Below are 27950 nucleotides of genomic sequence, written 5' to 3' on the forward strand. Positions count from 1 at the left end.
ACACCAAATATAAGATAAGGACTATAATTAAGAGTAAGATTTTGACAATATTCTTTCATAATTTGAACAAACATCTCACGACAATGCAAGGAGTTGGTAGAGGTTGATGTAAAAAAACAAACAATGAAATCATACAAGGTATCCTCTCCACTCACAATGGACTGAAGCTAGGATTCCGTAACAGAGGAAGAAACAGAAAATTCACAAGTATATTGAAATTAAACATCATACTCTTAACTAATAAGGGAGATTAAGTAAACTTGAGGAGAATGAAAATGAAAATCAGTATACCAAAACATATTGGGCAACATGGTAAAGGAAGTGCTAAGAGAAAAATCTATACCTTTAAATGCTTATATTAAAAAGTAAAAATGATTTCATATGAAAGAACTAACCTTAAAATTAGAAAAACTAGAAAAAGAACAAACTAAACCCAAAGCAAGTAAAAAGAAGGAAATAATAAAGATTAGAGTTGAGATAAAAGAATAGAGAACAAAGAACAATAGAATCAACAAAACCAAGAGTTGGTTCTTTGAAAAGATCACTAAAATCAACAAACCTTAAGCTAAATTGACAAAGGAAAAAAGAGGGATGTGGTAGTTTGAGGTTTTATGGACCCCAGAAAAGATCATGCATGCCCTTAGAGCTGATCCATTCCTTTGAATGTAAACCTATTGTAGGTAGATGTTTGATTAGATTATTTCAGTAGGGCATGACTACTGTTGGGGTCATAATCCTCTCACTGGAGTCCTTTTTAAACTGGATGAATATGGAGAGACAGAAAATCACAGTAGTACAGAGAGAAACTCCCAGAAGCTGAGAGAGAAAGCCCCAGAGGCCAGAAGCTGAAAACAACAGAACATAAAAGCAGAGAGAAAGCCATGAAGAAAGAAGCTGAAGGCAAGGAACCCAAGATGCAGCAGACATCACCTTGTGCCTTGCCACAGGAGAGAGGAGTCCAGGATTGCCTGCAGCTGACTGGGGAGAAAAGCATTACCTGATGAAGCCTTAATCTGGACATTTTCACATCCTCAGAACTATAAGCTTATAAATTAATAAATCCCCATAGAAAGGCCACCCAAAAGTGCTTTTGGCAGCTTTTAGCAACTATAAGAAGGGAGTACAACAAATAATTCAGAAATCATAAATTAAAAGGGGGACATTATTATGTACTCCACTGAGCAAAAGCAAATATGAGAGAATACAATGAGCAACTGTACCAAATTAGATAGCCTAGATAAAATGAACAAATTCTTAGAAACATACAAACTACCTACACTGACTCAAGAAGAAATAGAAGATCTCAACAAAGCAATAATTAGTAAAGATATTGAGTCAGGAACCAAAAACGTGCCAACAAAGAAAAGCCCAGGACCCGATGGCTTCACTGGCAAGTTTTACCAATTACTCTAAGAAGTAGACCAATTCTACTCAAATTCATCCAAAAACTTAACAGGAGAAAACACAAATTCATTCCATGAGGCCAATCTTACCCTAATGCCAAAGCAAGATAAAGACACCACAAGTAAAAAGAAAATTACAGATGAATATCTCTTTTATAGATGTAAAAACCCTCAACGAAATATTAGCAAACCAAATCCAAAAGCATATAAAAAGAATTACATACTATGATCAAATGAGAATTATCGTAGGTATGCAAGGGTCTTTAACCTATGAAAATCAATTAATGCAATACATCACATAAAAGAAAAAAGGAAAAAGCTACATGAACATCTCACCTGACACAGAAAAGGAATGACAAAATCTAGTACCCATTTTGAAAAAAAAAAAACACTTAGGAAACTAAGAGAACAAGGAAACTTCCTTAACATGTGGATTAGTCAGCCAAAGGAGTGCTGATACAAAATACCAGAAATCTGTTGGGTTTTATAAAAGGGTATTTACTGGGGTAGAACCTTACAGTTACCAGGCCATAAAGCAAAGTTACTTCCCTCACTGAAGTCTGCTGCCACATGTTGGAGCAAGATGGCTGCTGCCATCTGTGAGGGTCCAGCCTCCCTCTCTCTTAAGGCTCTGTGGTCCCAGGTTCTTCCATCTGCAGCTGTAGGCTAGGATAAGTCTCATCTCTCCCACAGCCCATTCCTCTCTGGGTTCTGCTCTGTTCTCTCCACGAGGTCAGCAGTAGACTATCAGGCGCTCTCTCTTCCCAGGGCTGCTGCCTTGTCTATGGAGCTGTCTCTATTCCTCTGTGTTCTTCTCTTGTGTTTTCTTTTCCCAGGGCTCCAGAATCAAAATTCTAACTCTCTCCTCTGCCATGCAGTTTTCTCTGCAGTCCCTGCTTTCAAATCAACATCCTACTGACATGGCCCAGTCAAAGCCCTAATCATAATTTAATCAAGAAAAAATGAAACCTCTGAAGTTAATACACTCTAATACACCCAGAGGAAGACCAGTTTACAAACATAATCCAATATCTATTTTTGGGATTCATAAATAATACCAAACTGCTATAACATGATAAAGGCAATACATAAAAAAAAACACAGCTAACATCATACTTATGGTAAAGAAACAAAATCTTTCTCTCTGTGATGTGGAACAAGACAAAAATGTCCACTGCCACTACTATAATTCAACATCACACTGGAAGTTCTAGATAGAACAAGATCAACACACAAAAATCAGTAGTGTTTCTATAAATTATAATGAACAATCAGAAGAAGAAATCAAGAAAAAAATTCCTTTAAAATAGCACCTAAATAAATCAAATATTTAGGAATAAATCTAATCAAGGATATAACAGACTTGTACAAAGAAAACTATAAAACTGCTGAAAGAAATCAAAGAAAATCTATAAAAATGGAAAGACACTCCACGTTCATGGATTGGAAGACTAAATATCATTAAGATGTCAATTCTACCCAAAGCAATTTGCAGAGTCAATGCAATCTCAACCAAAATTCTAATAATCTTTTTGCGTAAATGGAAAAGCCAATCATCAAATTTATATGAAAGGGTAAGGGACCCCAACAGCTAAAGCTATCTTGAAAAGGAAGAATGAAGTCAGAGGATTCATACTTCCTTATCTTAAAACTTAATATAAAGTCACACTAATTAAAACTTTTTAGCATGGTACAATGGAACTGAAATCAAAGTTCAAAATAAACCAGTATCTATGGCTAACAGACTTTGACAAGGGTGCAAAGACCACTCAACTGAGAAAGAACAATCTCTTTAACAAATGATCCGGGGATACCTGGATCTCCACGTAAAAAAAAAAAAAAAGGAGGACCCCTACCTTAAAATATATATAAAAATTAACTCAAAATGGATCAAACCTAAACATAAGAGGCAGACCTATCAAACTCCTAGAAGAAAATATATAGGTAAACAATTTCAGAATTATGTTAAGCAATGGTTTCTTAGACTTTACACACAAGGCACAAGCAAAAAGAGAAAAGATAAATAGGATCTTATCAAAACAAAAACTTTTTTGCATCAAAGGATTTTACCAGGCAAGTAAACCAACAACATACAGAATGGCAGAAAATATTTGAGAACCACATATCCAATAAAAATTTAATATCCACACTGTATAAAGAAATCCTTCTTTTTGGAATAATGAAAATGCTCTAATATTGATTGCAGTGGCAAATGCACAACTCTGTGATTACCAAAGCCATTGAATGTACACTTTGCATTGACTGTACTATATGTGAATATATCTCAACAAAATTGCTTACAATAATAAAAGAAATTCTTCAACTTAACAGAAAGACAACCCAATCAAAAAACTGGGCAAAAAACTTAAATAAGTGTTTCTCTACAGAAGATATAAAAATGGCAAAAAACAAACAAATAATTTTTAAAAAACAGGATAAGATACTCAAAATCATTACCTATTATGGAAATGCAAATCAAAACCACAATGCAATACCACCTCACACCCACTAAATAGCTACTATTAAAAAATGGAAAATTACTGGTGCTGAAGAGGATATGGAAGCAACCCAAGTAGTACATGATCCAATGAAGGGATCAACAAAATGTGATATATACACACAATGCAATATTATTCAGCCATAAAAAGGAATGAAGTTCTGATACATATGACAACATGGATGAACCTTCATAAGTCTTTCTCTTTTGGGGATTCATAAAATAACCTCAAACTGCCATAATTATGTACGTGGTTCTGAAGATGCATGTAGGTTTTACTATTTATTTTTCTTATTTTTGCTGCTGTGGTCTTTGATTATTTCATATATATTTTAATTACTTGGCCTCATTGTAGCCATTATTTTATTTTCACATTATGTACTTTACAATATTTTCTTTTGTTACAGTGGTTTCTGAATGATCCATGATCCTTTCATTCGATAGTTTTGATTGAGAAACCAGCACCAAGAAATGATTGGTTACATCAAGCAAATCCTGTGCCTTTACTTTTCAAGCACCAAACATTCACTTGCCTCTATGACATGGACCATGATTGTCTCCATCAGCCACAAAAGTCACACTCCCAGTTTCATTTCCAAAATGGATGCAAACAACATGACTGCAAGCCAATGGCCCAGATCTACATTATAAGTTTTGACAAATAGGTTTCATGGTTCATTTCTCATAAGTGCAGTTTCACTGTTGACAGCAGACAGTGAATAAATCTATACTTTTTGGTGGCAAGGAGCCCAATTCTCATATTTTTACTGACTTACTATAAGCTAAATTAAGCCCTAGTTTCTAAAAAATACAAGGTGAGAAGAAAAGGAACAGCTACTTCAGTATGATTGCCAAAGATACCCTTAAACAGGAACTAATGCAGTCCAGTCTCAATCTCAAGGGGCATAAAAAGACCATAAAAAAATCAATGTATTAAAACTGAACTTAGTATTAAGCACTGTTCATATTTTATAAAAGATTAAAGTTCACTAAACTTAAAATCTAAGAATGTTAAAATGTCAGTTAAAAACACCAACAACAATGCTCTCACCATCAGCTTCTAAATGTGGAGGTCTTTGAGGCACTTACCCAAGTCTTCCTAGCATCTCAAACTCAGGAATTTGTGGCCCACATGTCTCTATTTGCAGAGGTTGGTACTCATATAGAGCTTCTTCAAGCTTCTGAATAGGTGCTAATGAAATCTGTTGACCCTGTTAAAAAAAAAAAAAAAGGAGGAAATTAATACCTTTAATATTGCTTCTGTATTGCTACTCATTTGTGGTCATTTAAAAAATGACTAAATTCCTCATATTAAAAATATTATCTATTATGTTTGCTGTTCCATGGGTATACTACACTACAGTACTGAAACCCACATTATATAACATATGGCCACTGACATATGATTTAAAGGAGGAAAATCAAATCTATTATTAAATTCAAATTTAGTCTTAGACACTACAGTTGTTCAATGTCTCGGGAATAACTGAGGAAATACATAAAAATAGCCCATCCTCACATTTTCCTATTTTTATTATATAGCTTTGAATATATGGGAAATTATTTTTTGTTGAAAGCCCTAATTAATGAAGGAAGCTAATGAAATTACTCTCTGCAAAGCTTTGCCACATATATGTCTATGCTTAAAGACTAATCAAACGTGTATATGATCTTAATATATATAACACAAAACAAAAATTTTTATGCTAAAAACTGATAAGCTGAATGAAAATATCCAGATATTTTTCCAAGAAGAAATATAACTACTGGATAACTAAAATAAAAGCATCTAAGGCCCATACTTGACCACAATATACTAGCTAAAGTGCCACTCAGTTATATAGCACCATTACATTGAGATTTACAAATCACATGTCTGGGCATAGAATTTTCATTTTTTAAAATTCCTATTCTTTATTCCATCCATATTTTCTGATTCTAATCCTAAATCTGTTATTTTCTTCATATATTTCCCATCTATTTCTCTATTGCATAATTTTTTACAAATCAGTTAATTCTACTGTTTTTATAGTTTATAGTTTATTTCCTTATCTTCCTTATTTTCCTTTACCTTTTTCCTCTTAATTACTAAATTGGATGCTCAATAATTTTATATCTCTTTTATTAAAAAAAAAAAGTAAAGTAAAAGTGGTGACTTAAAAGTGATAGAGTACAATAGTAGCAAGCAGTGAGGATTCAAGGAAGAAAACCAACAAAGATGTTTGTACCTGACTCATGATTTTTCTTTTTGAGTTCAATCCACTGAAGCATAAACCTAGCTAGCCTTAACAGTCATATTAAGAGTATTTCAGACATGGTGACCCCAAAAGGCCTTCATATTTTATTCCAATGACCATCACCTATCTCTGAAAAACTGTCACTGCCACAACCTGGACGTTAATATCTAGAGAAATACTTTCCTTCTAAAACTCTTAAATCCTAAATTCTACTCTAATCACCAACTCCCAGCATCCCACTAAATGTTCTTTGACGTCCATGGACCCTAATCAATAAGTTCTCACCAGCTTCACTTCCTACCTTTGCCTGTTCTTCACAGACAAATATTTTAACCACAGTTTCACTACCACCTTCATTTCCACTTGGGGTCTCCTAATTTCCAACGGTTAATTTCTCTATTCCACAGACAGACTGCGGGGCCCTGAGTGAAGCTCCATATTCCTTTTACCTCCTTTATATTCATTTTCCTTTTGGATTTCTCAGATTTATCATCTGTCTCACTACATCATCATTCCCTTCACTATCTGCAAAATACCCAGGAAAACAGAGGCCAAAGACAGCTTAATAACAACTCTGAAGAAGTATTCTACCTTTCTAAGGCAAAGCTTCCAATGCTTTGACTCCTTCCCCTCAACCTCCTGCAGAATTTTATTCTACTAATTATCAGATTAAAACCAAATCAAGCAAAAAAAAAAATAGGTTTTGTGAAGCACAACATAATATAACAAGGAACAATGGTGAAAGTAAAAGAAAAAAAAAAATTTAGCATTGTAAGGAGAAGCAACTCAGTAGTTAGAATTTTATTAAAATGAAATTACTTAGATAATGAATATCTATCTCATTACAGTAAATAATAAAATACAAGCTGAATGACCTCATGAAGAATAAGGTGAAGGAAATTCAGGAAGTACTATGACAATTCTGTTATATAAACCTTAAGGATCATCACAACTATGAACTCATAGAAAAATTGTGATGTACACCTTCTGGATTTTTCACTCTACTGAAAACTTTTTACTTTTAACAAAGAGTTTGATTTGTCAACTCTGTCATCCATGAGAGATAAATCTGTGACCAAAAAAATGAGATTTATCTTAATATAATACATATTGGCACAAAAAAATGCACTTTTGCATTTTTCCCTGACTATATCATGGCATTTCCTTGGGTGCTAAAGTATTTACCAATCTATGCTATTCATTTTGGTACTTAATTATATATTACTCCATATTATTTATGTTTCACATATGCATAGCCTCTATCACATAAGAAAGAGTATATAGGAACTTTGAATACGTTTCAAGGTTTGTGTGAGATACAATAAAAGAACAGGCCAACTGAGTTAAATAACTCAAACCAATATGGTAATATAAGAACTTTTACAACACAAACTATGTGTGCTATAGTAGTTCAGACAAGGATTATGAAATAATGAGATAAAGTTCAATGAAAAAAGTGGAGCTTGAACTGAACCTTTTTCAAGGATGAACAGGATTTAGCTAGATAGAAGAGCAGGTAAAGGTCATTCCAAGAGGGAGCAACCACAAAAACAAAAGCATGGAAGGCAAAATGAAGACAGCAAAGTTATGGAAATGTACAGACTCTTTAAGCCAGAATATAGAATATATATTGGAAGTAGTAAAAATTAAACTTAGAGCAATATAATCAATATGCACTGCTCTAATAATCAGAAAAAGAAATAACAGTTACCAAAATGATTTTGGAGGAAAAGGATGGAAGTCAGAGAGTGAAGTCAAGCCAGATAAATGGTTTTCAATTTAGTATCCCTAAAAGTTCTCAGCAAATCCCTATGTCCCAAATAAACAAAACCATCTTTAAAAAGAACAAAGTTGAAGGACTTATACTTTTTGGTTTTTTTAAAACTTATACAAAGCTACATTGGTAAAAAGCAGCATGATACTGGCAAAAGGACAAACATATAAAACAATGGAATCAAACTGAGAGTTCAGAAACAGACCCTCACATCTAAGGCCAATTATTTTTCGACAAGGGTACCATGCCCACTCAACTGGGAAAGAACAGTCTCTTCAGTAAATGGTGCTCGGAAACCTGGATAGGCATACGTGAAAGACTGAAAGGGAGACCATTATCTCACATCATATACAAAAATTAATTCAAAATGGATCAGCAGCCTAAATATAAGAACCAGAAGTATAAAACTCCTGGAAGAAAATGTAAGGAAGCATCATCAGGATTTTGTGCTAGGCAATGGTTTCTTAGACTTTACACCCAAAGAGCAAGAAATAAAAGAAAAAAATAGATAAATGGGACATCCTCAAAATTAAAACCTTTTGTGCATCTAAGGTTCATTATCATGAAATTATTAATAATAAGACAACTGACAGAATGGGAAAAATATATGGAAACCACGTATCAGATACGGGTTTAATATCCAGATTTTATGAAGAAATCATACAATTCCACAACAAAAATGCTAAACAACCTAATCAGAAAATAGGCAAAAGAGTTGAACAGACATTTCTCCAAAGACACACAAATAGCCAAAAAGTACATGAAAAGATGTTCAATATCATTAGCCATTAAGGAAATGCAAATCAAAACCACAATGACCTACCATTTTTGCCCACAAAATGAAAAACAGTAAGTATAGGAGAGGATGTGGAGAAATAGAAACACTTGTTCATTTTGTGTGAAAATGTAAAATGGTGTAGCCACTGTGAAAGACAGTTTGACAGTTCCTCAGAAAATTAAATATAGAATTACCATATGACCCAGCAATCCCACTTCTATGTCTGTACCCAAAAGAATATGACACAGGGATTCAAACAGGTATTTGTACCCCAATATTGAGAGTGGCCTTATTCACAATGCCAAAGGATGGAAGCAATCCAAGTGACCATCAACTGATAAATGGATAAAGAAAATATGGTATATACATGCAATGGACTATTATTCTGCCATAAAAAGGAATAAAGTTTTGATGCATGCAATGACATGGATAAGCTTTGAGGTCATCATGTTGAGTGAAATGAGCTGGACACAAAGGGACAGATATTATTATGATCTCAGTGATATGAAGTGATTAGAAGAAACAAATTCATGGAATCAGTAACTAGAATACAGGTTGCCAGGGAGCACAGTGGTGGCAGAGAATGGGGAGTTAACACTTGAACTGTACAGAGTTTTTATTTGGGGTGATGGAAAGGTTTATAGTGGATGGAGGTGATGGTAGCACAACAATGTGAACATAATTAACAGCACTAAATTATATATTTGAATGTAGTTAAAAGGGGAAGTTTTAGGTTGTATATGTTACTGAATAAAAATTAAAACCAACCAACATGGGACTGTACAGCACAAACAGGGAACCCTAGAGTAAACCATGGACTTTATTTAATGGTAAATTATAATTACGTTCTTTCATCAATTAAAACAAAGGCACCACACTAATGCAAAGTGGTATTAATAGGGGTGGAGGGGAGGGCTTGGGAACTCTTATTTTCTGCATGGTTTTTCTGTAAACATAAAATATCTCTAATTTTAAAAAATCTTAAAGACCTATGAATCTGTTTTAATAATTATGCTTTAGTATTTTAGAAAAATGACAGCAGAAAAAGGAATGAAGACAATTTCAGATATTTGGATTGCTGAAAAAAATGAAGTTTTTAAATATTCTCATAGAATACTAACTTTTTAAAGAATTCAGAGTACCAAAGTACATACTCACATATACTGAGGCATGGATTATTTTCAACCAAAGAGCCCACTTTAATTCTAAACTCAAGTTGTAATTAGACTTTCATAATAATAGAGCAAAAATTCTTTCACAATAACTCGCAGTTCTAATATTCTGTAGTTTAAAAAAAAATCATCACAGACCTGTTACTCCAAATAACTATACCATTACTGTAAAAGTCTAAGTTATCCATTCTGTTTCTTCTTTGAGATATTTCTGTTTCAGCAAAAGTGGTTTTGCCTGGCTGGAGTTATACACAGGAAAAAGAAAACACAAGTGAAATACGTAGAAAACCCAGTTAATATTATTTTAACCCTTAACCTACATGTGTTTCAGAGCCTTTAAAAATAAACACAAAAACTAACAAACTAAATCTTATATTACCACACAATAATTCAATTTCTGAACAACAATTCTGAGTAGAGAATATTATATAGGTTAAGAAAAAGCCTGCCTAAATAGGATCTTCTGAGAGGGATTCTGATATCCCTGTTTCAAAATGCCTATTTCATAAGCTGCCAGGCACTAAATTCTCTGTCCATTTGATATAAAAAGGCCAGTATTTGTGTCATATCTCTAAAGTTAGTCCAGAATAAAAGTAAAGAAAAAGAAGAGAAAGAGTGAAAAAACAAAAACTGTTAAGAATTAAAGAAGCATACCTATTACTATCCCACAAAAGCGATAAAGATTACTTTGTCTGATTACCCCATTTTCACTTTAGAAATTACAGAGTAAGGCCCAGCAAAGATGACTCAGGATCAGCATTTTCAAGACCTGGAATGCTTTCCAGGTAGGATAATATTCAGGACAGACAGACTCTCAAGTCATTACATATGTATGAGAAACAACATACCAAAACTAATCATTCCCTAAATAGCAGCAACAATAAACAAATAACTGAAGTTATAATGTCATATAATATAAAGTCTTCTCTTTTATAGGATATAAAAGATCATATAATACTACTCAGCATTATTTACTCTATGCCAGGCACTGACCTAAAACCTTTTTATGCATCATGTCATTAGTAGTCACAAAATGTTTATGACGTAAGTACTACCAGGGGCTTAGATGATTTACCCAACGTCACACTGTGGTTAATGGCAGAGTAAGGATTAGACACCAACTCTATCAGGTTCCAAATCCATATTCTTTCCCCTAACTCCCTCATTTTATGGATAAAGGAATTAAAGATCCCCAAAATGAAAACTTTCTTAAGGTCACAAAGTTAGAGTCACATCTCCTAATTCCTACTACTGTGGTTTTTACCTTACCACACTGCTTTCTAATGTCCTATTTTTAGAAAATTTTATCACCGCTGCTCAATTTAAATGTTTAATGTCAAAAAGCAAATCATAGCTGGTTTTAAACAAATTTTTGTATGAATTTTTTTTCTTCCCCCAGCTTTGCGGTTTGCTTGCTGTCTGTTCTCTGTGTCCTTTCACTGTACATTCTTCTGTGTGTCTATATTTATGTTTTTATTTATTCCACCCCACCCCCCCCCCCCGGCAGCTTGCTTGTTGTCTATTCTGTGTCCATTCGTTTTGTGCTCTTCTGTGTTTTTTTATTTGTCTCCATTTTTGTTGCATCACCTTGCTGAGTTGGCTCTTCACGGCACTTGCAGGCCGGCGGCACTCAGCAGTGCTTGAGGGCCAGTGGCTCTCCACAGTGTGTGGGTGAGCCTGCCTTCACAAGGAGGCCCCAGGACGTGAACCCAGGGTCTCCCATACGGTAGACAGAGCCCAACTGATTGAGCCACAGCCACTTCCCAAATTTTTGTATAAATTTTAATAGCTTAGATGCTCAAAACTCTCTAGTCTCAAAAAGGTCTATATAAAAAATTATGGCATTTAAATGGAAATAAGCCTCACTCAGTGCTAATTCTGTTTACCATGAGAATGATAAAATGAAGTTCATAAATAATGCACAACGTGCCCTTGCGACATTCATTTTACCTTTCCCCTGCAACACTGGTGTGAGACAGGTAAGAAGCTTCTCAAATCTAAAGCCATGGAAGAGCTTAGATGGCAAAATATCTCAATGACATAAGTAACATTTTATTTTAAAGATTTATTTATTTCTCTCCCCTACCCCCCACCCCCGGTCTGCTCTCTTGTGTCCATTCACTATGTGTTCTCTGTCCACTTGCATTCTCAGTGGCACCAGGAATCTGTGTCTCTTTTTCTTGCATCATCTTGCTGCGTCAGCTTCCCATGTGTGCAGCACCACCCCTGGGCAGGCTGCGCTTTTTTTGTGCAAGTCAGCTCTCCTTGCAGGGTGCACTCCTTGCGCATGGGGCTCCCCTATGCGGGGGACACCCGTGTGGCATAGCACTCCTTGTGCATAACAGCACTGCACATGGGCCAGCTCACTATATGGGTCATGAGGCCCTGGGTTTGAACCCTGGACCTCCTAAATGGTAGGTGGACACTCATCAGTTGAGCCACATCCACTTCCCCATAAGTAACATTTTAAAAAATCATCAACAGGACACTTGTTGTCTTAAAAAAGGCACATGAGAAAAGTCTTAGGGGTTTTATGTGACTGGAGGCAAAAGAATGTTTAAAGATTTCTGGATGCAAAATGGTTACAGAAAGCAGTACTCTCACCACAATTGTAAGTGCGATATTATTCTAAATGACCAGAAAATGTACAATTTAGATTAATGTGCATTAGAATAAAGCACTGATGGTACATCACATCTCTATCAGTTGGGTACCAAATGGTATGATGTAAAATGAAGTGCTATAAACAGTCAAAAGAGGAAGAATCAATGAAAAGTGGAAGAATGAAACACTGCAACTTGAGCGACCTTGGAGGACAAGGACATCAATATGATCAGAGAAATTTGTTGTGTCTTGGCACAGTAAGAAAACATGAGCAGAGAATGGGTATATTTATGGACAATGGGAACTGAAGCCATATAGATAGCTTAAATTATTACCAGAAAAGACTCCAAAGACCAATTGGACTCATGGTAAAAAAAAAATTAGATCCTTCAAAAAAAGAGTATCAAAATATCTAATCTCCACCAAATAAGCAAAACAATTAACAAATATATGATAAAACAAATGCATAATGCTCCCATAAAAGAGTGGGGAGAAAGGCATTCTCATACACTGCAAATAGGAGAGCAAACTATGTTATTGCTTTTTTTAAGGAAAACAAGTTAATAAACCTTAAACGCATTTATATATTTTGACTCAGTAATTTCATCTGTAAGAACTTACAAGAAAAAAAATAACCAAAAGTATTATCAACTCTTTATTCATAAATCTATTCATCACGGTTTAATTTGAAATTTGAAAACTCCAAAGGAACCTAAACGTTCAACAATACTGGGAAACTTAAACATCACTTCCATTAGAAGAGGAAATAATATATACCCATTAAAAATAATGTTCAAAGAGAAATTAATCAGTATTTTCTAAATTGACCAGAATGAGTGAAAAAGCCATAAAAAAGACAGTAAAAAATATAATAGTATATGAGTATGGGTAATATTGCATTTTTCTCTGTACTGAGCAAACGTATGTTAATACTACGAGATGTTAATATCAGACAAAAAATATAATAGTGACTATATTAAACAACATGATAAGGAAAAAAGAAGAAAAACCATACTGTAAGACATCTGGCTTAGTCTTTTCAATAAGTCAATGTTATGAGAAACAACAACAAAAGGGTAGGGTAGGAAATGAATTGTTCTAAAGTAAAAGAAATTAGGAGTTTAACAAATACAAGGGTACTTGGCCAGGTATTAATCTGGGAGGAAAAAAACAGTGATAAGACATTTGTTGGGGGAAGCGGACTTTGGCCCAGTGGTTGGGGCGTCCGTCTGCCATGTGGGAGGTCCGCGGTTCAAACCCTGGGCCTCCTTGACCCGTGTGGAGCTGGCCATGCGCAGTGCTGATGCGCGCAAGGAGTGCCCTGCCACGCAGGGGTGTCCCCCGCGTGGGGGAGCCCCACGCGCAAGGAGTGCGCCCGTGAGGAAAAGCCACCCAGTGTGAAAAGAAAGAGCAGCCTGCCCAGGAATGGTGCCGCCCACACTTCCCGTGCCGCTGACGACAACAGAAGCGGACAAAGAAACAAGACGCAGCAAATAGACACCAAGAACAGACAACCAGGGGAAGGGGGGAAATTAAATAAATAAATAAATCTTTAAAAAAAAAAAAAAAAAAAAAGACATTTGTTGGAACAACTGGGGAAATTTGAATATGGAATAGATATTAGGTTATATGAGAAAATTTTTGTTAGTTTTGTTCTGTGTGGTTATGGCAATATTATTACACAACAGAATGTCTTATGCAGGGGCCTTTCAGAGGGAAGGGCAAGTCACAGAGACAAATGGTCGAAGAATAAAAAGGTAAAATTTCATGATAATTGTAATTTACCTTAAAATAATTCAGAATATTAAGCAAATATACCAAAATGTTAAAAAATTATTGAATCCAGGTATTAGGTACAGGAATATTCATTTTATTATTATTTCACTGATCTATTTTTGAAAACTTTCATTATAAGAAACATAAAAAGATAATATGGAACCTTTGTTTCTGGACTGAGAAGTGACATAATGAATAAATTTATCAACAAGAAAAATAGCTATGGATATATAGCAAAGAAAAATACAAAAATAAATAAAGACAAAAAAAAGTTAAAAAAAAAAAAAAAAGAAAGAAAGAAAACTACAATGACAAAGAAGAGCCTAAGTCAGGTAGATCAAGTTTGTAGGTATTTTAGTCATTAGAGTTGAGTCAATTTGGTCTAGATTTGAGTAGTAACTAAGGGAAAGGGAGAGAAAAAGGAGAATAAAAAATTATAATTAAAACTACAAGATATGGTAGCAATGTAGAATAGCTTCAGTGGCTATCAAAACATGAAAACCAGAGAAAACTGCAGAAAGGAAAATTGGAAAGCGGGGGGGCGGGCACACACAGACTGGGGGGAAATATTTGCAAATCACTAACTTATACATAGCATATATCTATAAGTGCATATGTATGCCTATGTCTATGAACAGATATTTCCTTAGTTATGTGTATATACTTACACACAATTTTCTAATGGAATAGAGAATACTTAAAGAATATACTTGGCACTGTCTTCAAGCTGCTCATTATGAGCAACATTTCTGTAGTAATTCAGCTGTTTTTTTATTTATTTTAAGAGCAAGCAGACCAATTTTTATACTATGCTGTCTGATCACTGTAGGGTAATGTCAGCATGTCATCACTGCAGCAACTGCATGGTAATAAATTCCTGGTAGCCCACACAATTTCACGGTAAGTACAATTCATTCCCCCATAGAAAGGGCTTTATCTAATTTCTTTCAAAATTTATAATAGACAGCAAAATGACAAATGAGGTACAAGGCACTATATGGCAAGAGGTAACTACATATTTATCCTGCCATTGCCTCTAAATTACAATGAACTGAGATGAAATATTTAATTTCTCTAAACTTTTTTTAAGGAGGTATCAGGGATTGAACCTGGGACCACATACATATGAGGCATGCACTCAACCACTGAGGTACATCCGCTCCATTAAACTTCATTTTCATCATCTACAATGATGACTTGGGAGAGAGGGTATGGGGAGTTGGAGTAGATGATCTTCCAGGTATAATCTGCTATGATTTCGTGACCACTAAGTGGAATAAGCCACTACTTCATAATGTATCATAAACATAAATGAAATTTTCCTCAAGTTTAATGTAAAACTGTTTGGCTTTATATATAGTAGAGAAACAGCCAATGGAGAAATCAAACACTAATCTCTAAATTCCCAACTCTATTAGAGAAACATCAGACTACATTCACTTTCTGAATGCATGTTTTGTAATGAGTAGCATTCTAACGATGGCTTGCTCTAACAAATTAGCCTTTATATGCATTCTTTGACTTTTAAAAGGTGGGCCTAATAGGTTACATATTTTTTCAATTTTTTTAATTTTAAAAAACTACAGGCTTTTCCAGAATATGAAAGAGGTTTCACCTTGTCTACACTAGGAATAGCACCATATTTTTCTACTCATTAGTGATGATCAGTTCTATTAAAATACATTAGATATGCTTTAAAACATCAAAGAAAAATTTCTGTAACTATCCAACTGAGATTTAAACTTCTTGTTCACCATTAGAAGCCAAATGGTCCTAAAAGAGCTATAGCTTCTATTTGTCTAGCCAAGTCTCAAAAACTTTCCTCACAAAAACCTATTCAGTACCATGGTATTACTTTAAAGACACATTTGTGAAACTAAATTCATTTGCAATCCTGTCCTCACCAAACACACCATTTAGTATTCAAATTATTACAGAGAAAAATGTTCTTCAATAATACATCAGTCCTATTTAGAACTATACCAATGTAGATCTTGAAGTAGAAAATAACTTTTAACATAAAAGTAACACATCTGAAAATGAAAATGCTGGTAAAAAATTAGGAAATAATACTTACACAGAAAGATTTTTTAATGTTATTAAAGCATCTGAAATAATAATACATAATTACAACCCTGAATATTTAAAAAATACTCCTATAAATTCCTTTGCATTGGCTTCGAAATAATATGGCTCATATAGAAATTAATTATACCACTAGGGAAGCGGACTTGGCCAGTGGTTAGGGCGTCCGTCTACCACATGGGAGGTCCACGGTTCAAACCCCAGGCCTCCTTGACCTGTGTGCAGCTGGCCCATGCACAGTGCTGATGCACGCAAGGAGTGCCGTGCCACGCAGGGGTGTCCCCCGGGTAGGGGAGCCCACGCGCAAGGAGTGTGCCCCATAAGGAGAGACACCCAGCACAAAAGAAAGTGCAGCCTGCCCAGGAATGGTGCCACACACACGGAGAGCTGACACAACAAGATTACCCAACAAAAAGAAACACAGATTCCCGTGCTGCTGGCAACAACAGAAGCAAAGAAGATATGCAAATAGACACAGAGAACAGACAACCAGGGCGTGGGAGAGAAATAAATAAATAAATCTTTAAAATAATAATAATTATACCACTATATCAGTGAACATATGCAATTATTTTTCAGAAAGTCAAGAGTCTCAAACTACAAGTGCACATGAAATATAAAAGGAACAGCATGGGCTGTCTCTGCTTTAATCTATTCTAACTATAATTACATTCATATAAATGTCTCTCACCTGAAAATGCAAAAACAAAGACAGGAAAGGAACTTAAGATAGTTATCTTTTCCTCAGATAGTCTACATCTAAAACATCCAAGAGAGAACCAAATATTGTCTAAAAGGTTCCTAAGTACTGTGACTGATTTTTCAATACAGCTATATTACAAAGTCATATCTTCATCAGGAATTAGGTACTAATATCTGAAAATAAGGCAAAACTGGTCAAAATAACCCCTTAAAAATCCCTTAAATAGCCTGTATACTATACTAAACATTGTTCTGTGCATATTATAACATCTTCATATAAATCTAACATTGCAAAATTTTTGCCCTTTTCTCCTTCTTCTGTAGAAAACCGGGTAAAACAATTAGCTTTAACTTAGTAACCATGTTATTTCAAACATGTTTTTTTAACTGGGGGAAGAGAGGAATTCTTTGCTATTTTTCTCCTTGTTGTCAACTTTCACTGAATTCAAATACGTTAAATGTACATACAATATACCAAACATGACAGGCATTTGTATATTCATTCAATTTAATTCATAGAAGAAATGACATTTGAAATGTTTGCTGAAAGCCAAATAGGACTGAAATAGAGGGGAAGAATGACCATTCTTGGGGAAGGAACTTTTGATAGGAAGAGCAGCTTTATGTAGTAGTGAAAAAAGAAGCCAGGATCTAAGAGATGGAAGAAAGAACAGGAGTTGAGAAGTAGACACATTGATAAGACTATTTTCACCAAAATATATGATTGTGACAGTTTGAAGTTCTTTAATAAATCCCACAAAAACAAAGATTGTTTTTTAAGTAATCCATTCCTGTGGGTGTGGGGACTTTTGATTGGGCTCAGTGAGGTGTGAGCCCACTTGCATCTCTGTTCTCTTGCTGAGTCTGATATAAACAAACAGAGGAAAAGGAGGCTGCCATATTGATCCTGCTGTGTGAGAGAGGACTGCAGGAAAACAGAGAAGCCCCGAGGGCTAAGAGAGGTTCTGGAGTCTGGAACCTTAGAGCACAGAGGCACAGAAAGAGGCCCCTAATGGGCTGGGCCCCTGGAGCAGCTCAAGGATCAGGAGATAAGCGCTGCCATATGCCTGAGAGCTTACAGCTGAACTCGGGAAAAAAACAGAGCAGCTGAGACAGAGGAGGCCAGAAAGAGATAATTTCTATGCCTGGTTGCCCACAGCTGAGCTCTGGAAGATGACAGATTCTGGAGGGGAAGGCAGGGACCCAGCAAAAATTGCCCGCCATCTTCACCATGTGGCAAGTCAACAGTAGCTGACTTTGGTGAGACAGTATTTCTGAGGGTGCCTTGATTTAGACATTTCATGGCCTCAGAACTGTAAGCTTTTACCTCAAATAAATCTCCTTTATAAAAGCCAACCATTTTCTGGTACTCTGCATCAGCAGCCATGTGGCAAACTAAGACAATGATATACAAAAACAAGGAAATATGGCAGTAGGATAAAGAAAAAGTAGGGTCCAAAGAAGAAATTTGTTAATTTGCTTTGTTCTTGTTCTAGGTTTTATTTTTCCTTGAGCATTGATAAAGGAGGCATTGTTGGAAAGTATTATTTTTACATTCTTTCTCTGATGCTTGTCTTTCTACTGAACTACCGTTTGTTGCCAAAAGGACACAGTGCCCAACAAAACATATCTGTTTCTATCAAAAGATCAGAAAAGAGAAAAATCAAGGGAACTATTTCATGAGACAAAAACCTATCACCTTAAAAGAGTCTGCATTAATTTTAAAAGGAGAGTATTTGACAGCAATTTCTAAAACAGCCTTTCAGGTATATAGCATATTTGTTCATTTACTTTTAGTAATTACAAAAATAATTTTAAGAAAGGATTCTTATATTGACAACTTATAAATAAGTCTAAATTTTTTAATGTGATAAAATATGAAAACTGCTATTTATAAAATTCTCTACAAATGCTACCTATTATTAATATGTAAGCAAAACAAAAATAACACATAAGATTAGTAGACTTCTAGAGGAGAAACATTTTTCAGAAAAAGATAGTAGACCTCCTTTATAAGATTACAGAGACTAAATAATTCAAGAGATCATAGGTTATTTTGATGTGAATTGCTGATATTTAGTAAAGGAAATTCGTTTCACAAATAAATATTTTGCAGTGATCCATAGTTTCCCATTATCCCCAGTCCCTACTCAAACGCCCCAAAACTACAAAACAACTCTTATCTTTGCGTGATCAATTAACTACAGAGTGAGAAGTCATTGAGGAGTCCCATTGTAGAAAAAAAGAGAAGAACTAAGTCAGACTGTAACTGATATCATCTGTCTTCTAACCAAAAAGGAAACAACAAATACTATGACTCCCCTGTCCAAGTCAACCTGTCTTCCTCAAAACAAGTACACATATACACAGCCACCATGACAACTATCATGCTCAAAAAACACCATGCAATCAGATCTAGACTCTGAAATGCAAAATGGAAGAAAATATTTAGGATACCTCTTCTCTTTTCATTTGCAATTTGGCATAAACTTTATTGATGTTAAGCAGATTTGGAATGTGATTTTTAGAAATACGGTTCCAGGCAAAGGACAAAGAAATGTTTATTGAAAACTTCCTATAGTTCAAGCTCCATGTTAGGCACTATACATATACTGGAGGTAAACATTGTTAAAACTGAAGCCCCCCAGTCAAGCAACCTGACCTAAACTGCCAGAGTCCATCAAACACTTTTCTATTATAGTACTACCATATGAAAATACATTTATTTAAACATTTAGCAGATGTTACCTACTGTGAAGATGTGACATAAAGGCGTCACCACCAAATCTGACCCTCCTTGCAAACATTTAACAATGTATGTTTCAATTTATAATTCCTAAAACAAAGCAAACAAGCAGATGTATCAGTATTGTTCTGTGATTTATTCTATGAGTAGCTTCCATTCTGGTTGACAAAGATGGCAATCTAAAATGCTCCAGAGGACCATTTCCCCAAAAGAACCTTGAAAACATAAAAAAAGAACTAAAGGATATCAAGAAAACTATGAAGAATATGAGAATCTCAACAAAAAGATACAAAATTTTAAAGAAAGCAAACAAAAATAATGGAAATGAAGACCAAAATAATTGAAAAGTTTTCAGAAGTGTTTCAACAGCAGATTGGAGCATGCAGAAGAAAGAATTCACAATCTCAAAAACAAGACAATTGAAATGGTTCAGGCTGAGAAACAGAAAGAAAAAGGATGAAAAAAAGTGAACAGCGCCTAAAAGACCTATGGAAAACCATCAAGCACACCAATATATGTATTATAGGACTCTAAGGAGAATAAAGAAAGAAAAGTGTAAAAGGGATACTCAAAGAAAAAATGACATAAAACTTCCCAAATTGAATGAAAAACATGAATATGCACATTCAATAATCCCATCAGACAGGATAAACTCAAAGAGAAACATGCTCAGATACATAACAGTCAAACTGTCAAATGCCAAGGATAAGGAGAGTTCTAAAACCTGCATGAGAAAATGAATGTGTTGAGTACCAGAGAGTCCCAATAAGACAAAATGCCAATCTCTCATCAGAAACCAAGGAGACAAGAATGGAGTGGGGCTGAATATTTAAAGTGATGAAAAAAAAAACACTTGTGAAACAAGAATTTTATATCCAGTGAGACTTTCTTTTATATATGAGGGGGACATTAAGACGTCCCCAGGAAAACAAGCTACAGGAGGTCATTATCACTAGATCTGCCCAAAATGCAACACTATAGAGTCTTTCAGACTGCAAGGAAGGGACACTAGAAACTGAATCAAAGCAGCATAAAGAAATAAGGACCTCTACTAATACCCCAAAATGTATGAAGAAATATTGATATTTGTAAAGGAAGAAATAGACTGTTCTACACTAATAGTAGGAGACTTCAATAAACAACTTTCAGTAAGGGACAGAACATCTAGACAGAAGTTTGATACAGGAACAAAACACCTGAATGATCTATAACCAACTAAACCTAACATACACCAATAGAACACTTCACCCAACAGCATCAGAGTATATATTCTCTAGTGTGTATGGGTCATTCTCCAGAATAGACTACATCTTAGGTCATCAAACAAGTCCTAATAAATTTAAAAATAATGAAATCATACAAAGGATCTTCTCCAGCCACAATACAATCTACAAATCAGTAAGAAGGAGAACAAGAAAATTTACAAATACGGTGAAATTTAAACAATGTACACAAACAACCAATGCATTAAAAAAGAAGTCACAAGGAAAATAGGAAATATCTTGATGTGAAAGAAAACGAAAATACAATACACCAAATCTTAAGAAAGGCAGCAAAGGCAGTGCTGACTGGAAAATTTATAGCTACAAATTCCTACATTAAAAAAGGAGAGGGAGTGGATGTGGCTCAAGCAGTTGAGCACCGGCTTCCCATATGGGAGGTCCCAGGTTTGGTTCCCAATGCCTCCTAAAAACAAACAAACAAACAAACAAAAGAGCAAATTCAGGGAGCCCATGTGGTTCAGCGATTGAGTATGTGGCTTCCCATATACGAGGTCCTAGGTTCAATCTCCAGCTCTGGCACCTCAAAAAAAAAAAAAAAAAAAAAAGAGGATAGATCCCAAATCAAAGACTTAACCTTGTAACCGGAAAATCTAAATATAGAAGAGCATACTAAACCTAAAGTGAGTAGAAGGAAGAAAATTTTAAAAATAAAGATTAGAGTAGAGATAAATGAATAAATGAAATAGAGAAAAATAAAATGAAACTAACAAAATGTAAAGTTGGTTCTATGAAAACATCAATGAAATGTACAAACCTTTCCCTACGCTGACAAAGAAAAGAAAGGGGATGCAAATAACTAAAATCAAGAATAAAAAAGGGACCATTACCACTGACCCCACAGAAATAATTATGAGGATATTATGAGTAACTATACCTTAACAAATTACATAACCTAGTTGAAATGGACAAATTCTTAGAAACACAAAACCAACCTACACTGACTCAAGAAGAAATAAAAGATCTAAGCAGACCAATTACGATTAAAGAGACTGAAACAGTAAAACAAAACAACTCCAAAGAAAAGCCCAGAACCAGATTACTTCAGGGGGTAATTCTACCAAACATTCCAAGAAGAAGCAACGCCAATCCTGCTCACTTTTCCAAAACTTTGAAGAGAAAGGAACACTTCTTAACTCATTCTATAAAGCCAATGTCACCCTAAAAACATAGCCAGATCAAGATATCAGAAGAAAAGAAAATTGCAGACCAATATCTCTCATGAATATACATGCAAAAATCCTCAAAAAAATATTAGCAAACTGATTCTAACAGTACATAAAAAGAATTATACACCAACGCAAAGTGGCATTATCCCAGGTATGCAACGTAAGGAAATCAATTAATATAAAGGACCACCTTAACAGGACAAAAGGAAAAAAACCACACAATCATCTCAATTGATGCAGAAAAGCAATTCAACAAAATCTAACACCCCTTTCTGATAAAAACACTTAGAAACTTAGAAAACTAGGAATAAAAGGAAACTTCCTCAACATGATAAAGAACATATATGAAAAATCCACACCTAACATACTCAATGGTAAAAGACTGAAAGCTTTCCCTCTAAGATCAGGTACTAAACAAAGATGCCAACTGTCACCACTGTTATTCAACATTGTACTGAAGTTTTAGCTAGAGCATTTAGACAAGAAAAAGGAATAAAAAGCACCCAAGTTGGAAATGAAAAAGTAAAATTTTTCCTATTTGCAGATGCCATGATCTTATATGCAGAAAACCCTGAAAATTACAACAAAGCTACTAGTACTAATACATTCAGCAAAGTGGCAGGGTACAAGATTAACAAGCAAAAGTCAGTACTATTTCTATATACTAGTAATGAACAATCTGAACAGGAAATGAAGTAAAAATTCCATTTACAATAGCAACTAAATGAACCAAATATGAAAAAAAAAAAGAATGGGGACCACTATTTTGTACCATATACAAAAACTGGCTCAAAATGAATTAAACACCTAAATATGAGAAGCAGGACTATAAAACTCCTATAAGAAAACACAGGGAAGCTTTCAGGGACCTTGCACTACACACTGGTTTCTTGGAATTTATACACAAAGCACAAGTAACAAAAGAAAACACAGAGGGGAGCCAATGTGGTTCAGTGGTTGAGCGCTGGCATCCCATATACAAGGTCCCAGGTTCAATTCCTGGCCTCAGTACCTAAAAAAGAAAAGAAAAGAAAACAGGGTATCATCGAAACTAAAAACTTTTGTGCATTAAAGAACTTCATCACGAAAGTGAAATGACAACATAAAGAATGGGAGAAAATATTTGAAATCAGTTTTGGGTTTAATATACAGAATGCATAAAGAAATCCTTCAACTCAACAACAAAAAGACAAACCACCCATTTCTAAAATGGGCAAAAGACTTCAACAGACATTTCTCCAAAGCCAATATACAAATGGCTAAAAAGCACATGAGAAGATGCTCAACATCTTAGCCATTAGGGAAATCAAAATCAAAATCACAATGCAATACCATTTCACACCTACCAGAATGGCTACTATTAAAACACACACACACACAAAAACAGAAATTGGCAAGTGCTGGAGAGGATGTAAAAAAAAGAGGAACACTCACTAATTATGGGTGGGAATGAAAGATGGTGCAAGCCACTGGGGAAAAAGGTTTTGTATTCCTCACAAAGTTAAATATAGAATTACCATATGACCCTGCAATCTTACATGCCCAAAAGAACTGAAAGCAGGGTTTTAACAGATATTTGCACACCAATGTTCATAGTAACATTATTCAGAATTGCCAAAAGAAAGAAGCAACCAAACTGTCCATCAATAGATTAATGGATAAAGAAAATGTGGTATATAAATGCAAGGGAGGGAAGCAGATGTGGCTCAAGCAACTGAGCTCCCGCCTACCACATGGGGGGTCCTGGGTTCGGTTCCCAGTACTTCCTGGCGAAGATGAGCAAAATAGCAAGCTGGCAAGACGGGATGGCATGGGAAGCTGACACAACAAGATAACACAGCAAGGAGACATAAAGAGGAAACACAACGAAAGGTATAACAAAGCAGGGAAGAGAGGTGACTCAAGTGATTGAGCACCTCTCTCCCACATAGGACGTCCCAGGTTCAGTTTCCAATGCCTCCTAAAGAAAAGACAAGCAGATACAGAGAGCACACAGTGAATGTACACAAGAGAGCAGACGGCGAGCACAAACAATAAGGGCAGTAGAGGGAGGATAAATAAATAAAATTAAAATCTTTTTTTAAAAAATGAAAAAAAAATGCAATGTATTTTTCAGCTACAAAATGAACTGACATTCTGAAACATGCAACAGTATGGATGAATCTTGATATCATGTTGAGTGAATCAAGCCTAACTAAGTGAAATAATTAGAATAAGCAAATTCATAGAGTCAGAAACTAGAATACAGGTTGGCAGGGACTGAGGTGGGGTTAGGGAATGGGGAGTTAATGCTTAATTAGTACAGAGTTCCTACTGTGGTAGTAGGAAAGTTTTGGTAATGGGTGGTGGCAACAGTAGCACAACATTGTGGATGCAATTACCACTATTGAATTACATATGTGAATGTGGTTAAAAGGGGGAAATTTAGGTTATATATATGCTACTAAAATAAAATTTTTAAATTAAAGAAACATTTAAATTATAGGCAAATGAAATATAATGCCATTGTTTTGGTGACTGTTAATTTTTTTAACACTAATATCTGCTCATGACTACAGCATAGAGAAGTAGTAATAATGTTTACCATTTATCAGGCTTTTACTACACACCAGGCACAGTGCTACATATTTACATGTATTATGTCACTGCATTCTGACAGCAGACTCCAGGACTACAAGCTTAACCTCTGCATTAAATTCCTCTGCAGTTGATGAGTATCAATTGGTTAATCATTTATGTTCATACCTTTTGCTTGTGTAACCTTATATCTGCAAAATTAATCTGAAATTAATTTTAGAGAAATACTCAGACATTTGAGTACAAAAATGCTCATCATAATATTTATCATTAAAAATTTCTGAGCACCTGACCAATTATAGTAAAAATAAAATTAGTTATTTGTCCTCTTGGTGGGTGCTATGCAGACCTTAAAATTTAGTTTTTAAAAATATTTACATGCGGGGAAATGCCTACACATAATGCTAAGTAAAAAGGAAGGCTATAAAAGAATACTACACTTATGATGGAAGAGGTTGTTGATATGGGAGGAGTGGGGTAAGGGGGGTGGGTATATGGGGACCTCATATTTTTTTAATGTAACATTTAAAAGAAAATAAAGGGCAAAAAAGTATAGCACAGATAACATCAAATGTTGGTAAAGATATGAAGCAACCAGAACTCTCACACACTGCTGTTGGGAAATTAATTTAGCACAACCACTTTGGAAAAAGTTCTGACAATTCAACTCCTAGATAGGTGCCCATGAAAAAAATGGAGACATACACTCAGGAAAAGATGTATGTAGAAATGTTCACAGCAGCTTTATTCAAAGTGCCAAAAACTGGAAAGGTCAAGGTGTCTGTCACAGGGAAAGGAATAAGCAAACTCTGGTATCTATATACACAGTAGAAGACTATTCAGGAAAAAAAAAAAGGTATAAATTACTGATAGAAGCAAAAACTTGAGTCTCAGAAACATTTTGCAGAATAAAAGAAATCTTAGAAGAAAGATTGCATATTGTATGATTTCATTCACATAAACAGTTTAAAGTAATCTATGGTGAAAAAAGTCAGAAGCATGTTTACCTCTGTGGGAATAGTGAGGGCAATAATTTCCTGGAAGGGGCATAAGGGACCTTTCTGGGGTGAAAGAAAAGTTCTTATCTTGACAGGTAGTTGGGTTCTGGTATATGTGTATATGTATTTACCAAAACTTAAAAAAATGTTCACTTAATATTTATGCATTTCATTTTATGTAAACTTCACATCAAAAGGAAAGTTCTGTCAATAAATATTGAACTCAAAAACAAGTTATCCAAAAGTTATTCATTAAAACATACTGGTCAATCCATTTTTTTTAAGGAGGGACAAGGGATTGGACCCAGAACCTCACACATGTGCAGCACATGCTCAACCACTAAGCTACACCCACTCCACAATTCATTTTTTTTAAAGTATTTTCAGCGGCGGACTTGGTCCAGTGGTTAGTGTGTCCGTCTACCACATGGGAGGTCCACAGTTCAAACCCTGGGCCTACTCGACCCATGTGGAGTTGGCCCATGCACAGTGCTGATGCACGCAAGGAGTGCCATCCCACACAGGGGTGTCCCCAGTGTAGGGGAGCCCCACACACAAGGAGTGCACCCCATAAGGAGAGCCGCCCAGCACAAAAAAAAGTGCAGCCTGCCCAGGAATGGTGCCGCACACACGGGGAACTGACACAACAAGATGACGCAACAAAAAGAAACAGATTCCCGTGCCGCTGACAACAACAGAAGTGGACAAAGACGATGCAGCAAATAGACACATAGAACAGACAACCAGGGGGGCGAGGGGGGGTGGTGGCGAAAGGGGAGAGAAAGAAATAAATCTTAAAAAAAAAAATTATTTTCACTCAACTTTTCTATAACACATTTAGATTTATGCATAATCTTTCTCAAACAACATACAAGTTGATGGCTTGTATGAGAATCAATATAACTACAATATTTTGAAATGTACCAGAGACATTACTTAAACTACAAAGAATAATTCTTAGTAACAGAAGAAAATTACTCTTCTAGAAAACTGACTATACTAATCATTCCTTTTAATCACATTTGACTGTACTTTTTCACAGATTTTTCATAATTGACAGAAATGTTTTATGTTTATGATGTGGATTAAAAAGCAATGCAGAGATTATGCAAGGATGGATATAGGACATGTTAAATTACACCAAAAATGTACAGGGGCCTACAGGATAAAATGTAAATCATAATGTAAAATATAAGATAACTAAAAATTTAGAAAATTGTAGAGTCTAAAATATAAACCATAATGTAAACCCAAATGTAACCTTGTTTGAAAGCTATTGTCTTAATATCTGTACATCAGCTGCAGTAAATATAGTATGAACATGTAAAAAGATTATTGCTGAGGAAGGGACAAAGTGTCTTATGTTGGATATGTGGGAGCTCATATATTGTTTAATATGAATTACTGTGATCTAAAACTTTTGTGAAGACAAGCTTAATAATTAGGGAGAAAAAAAAGAAAAAGAAAGGACATAGACACTGAGGAAGAGATGGAAGAAGTTGCCTTGCCAATGTGCATACAGGGCAACATTTATTGCAGTGATGGAAGGCAAAACATAAAAAACAAAGCTTTTTCATTTTTTAGTTTTTTGATACCCCAACTTATTTTTAATTTTTCTTAATTAGTATGTATTCTATATCTAACCTTTAAACCAATGACTATATTCCATTTTACTATTAATGGAACCTGGCAATATATTAGCCTTCATTTTTGAAGAGGTTTTGGATCACAGAGAGGTTCAACAATGGCAGGGGAGGAATACTGGTGTGGGATGTTATTGACAGGGGGCACATGGTTGGGAGGGAGTTCTCCAGGGCATATATACAGGTACATAAAAATGTTTGGATATTTTCATAGTGGTTACAGTTAAAAACGACAACTGAGGGAGTGCTGAGTTCCTAGCCAGGGGAGCTCTATCACATTCCCTAATGGAATGGCAACAATCCCCAAGTGCAACAGCAAAGGTTAAAAAAGAAGGATGGCCCAACAATGAGCCTTTGATACTAATGACTATGCTTGTGAGCCTGTGCACCTGAAGTAAAAACTAGGCTTAGAGCTGCAGGGTGCCTAAGAGTTACCTCCTAAGAGCCTCCATGTTGCTCAAATGTGGCCAGTCTCGAAGCCAAATTCAGCATGTAAATGCACTGCCTTC

General features: G+C 35.2%; 1 protein-coding gene across 1 annotated transcript in view; it reads right to left on the bottom strand.

Moving 5' to 3' along the window:
- Positions 1 to 27950, bottom strand: part of MNAT1 (MNAT1 component of CDK activating kinase) — a 291203-nt gene that overhangs the window by 84408 nt on the left and 178845 nt on the right. Inside the window, exon 7 of the mRNA XM_058293326.2 lies at positions 4990 to 5111. Within this exon, the coding sequence (XP_058149309.1) occupies positions 4990 to 5111 (122 nt within the window). The remainder of the gene's footprint in view (positions 1 to 4989; positions 5112 to 27950) is intronic.

This window comes from Dasypus novemcinctus, chromosome 3 (assembly GCF_030445035.2).
Source record: "Dasypus novemcinctus isolate mDasNov1 chromosome 3, mDasNov1.1.hap2, whole genome shotgun sequence".
In the NCBI taxonomy this organism is placed as follows: domain Eukaryota; kingdom Metazoa; phylum Chordata; class Mammalia; order Cingulata; family Dasypodidae; genus Dasypus; species Dasypus novemcinctus.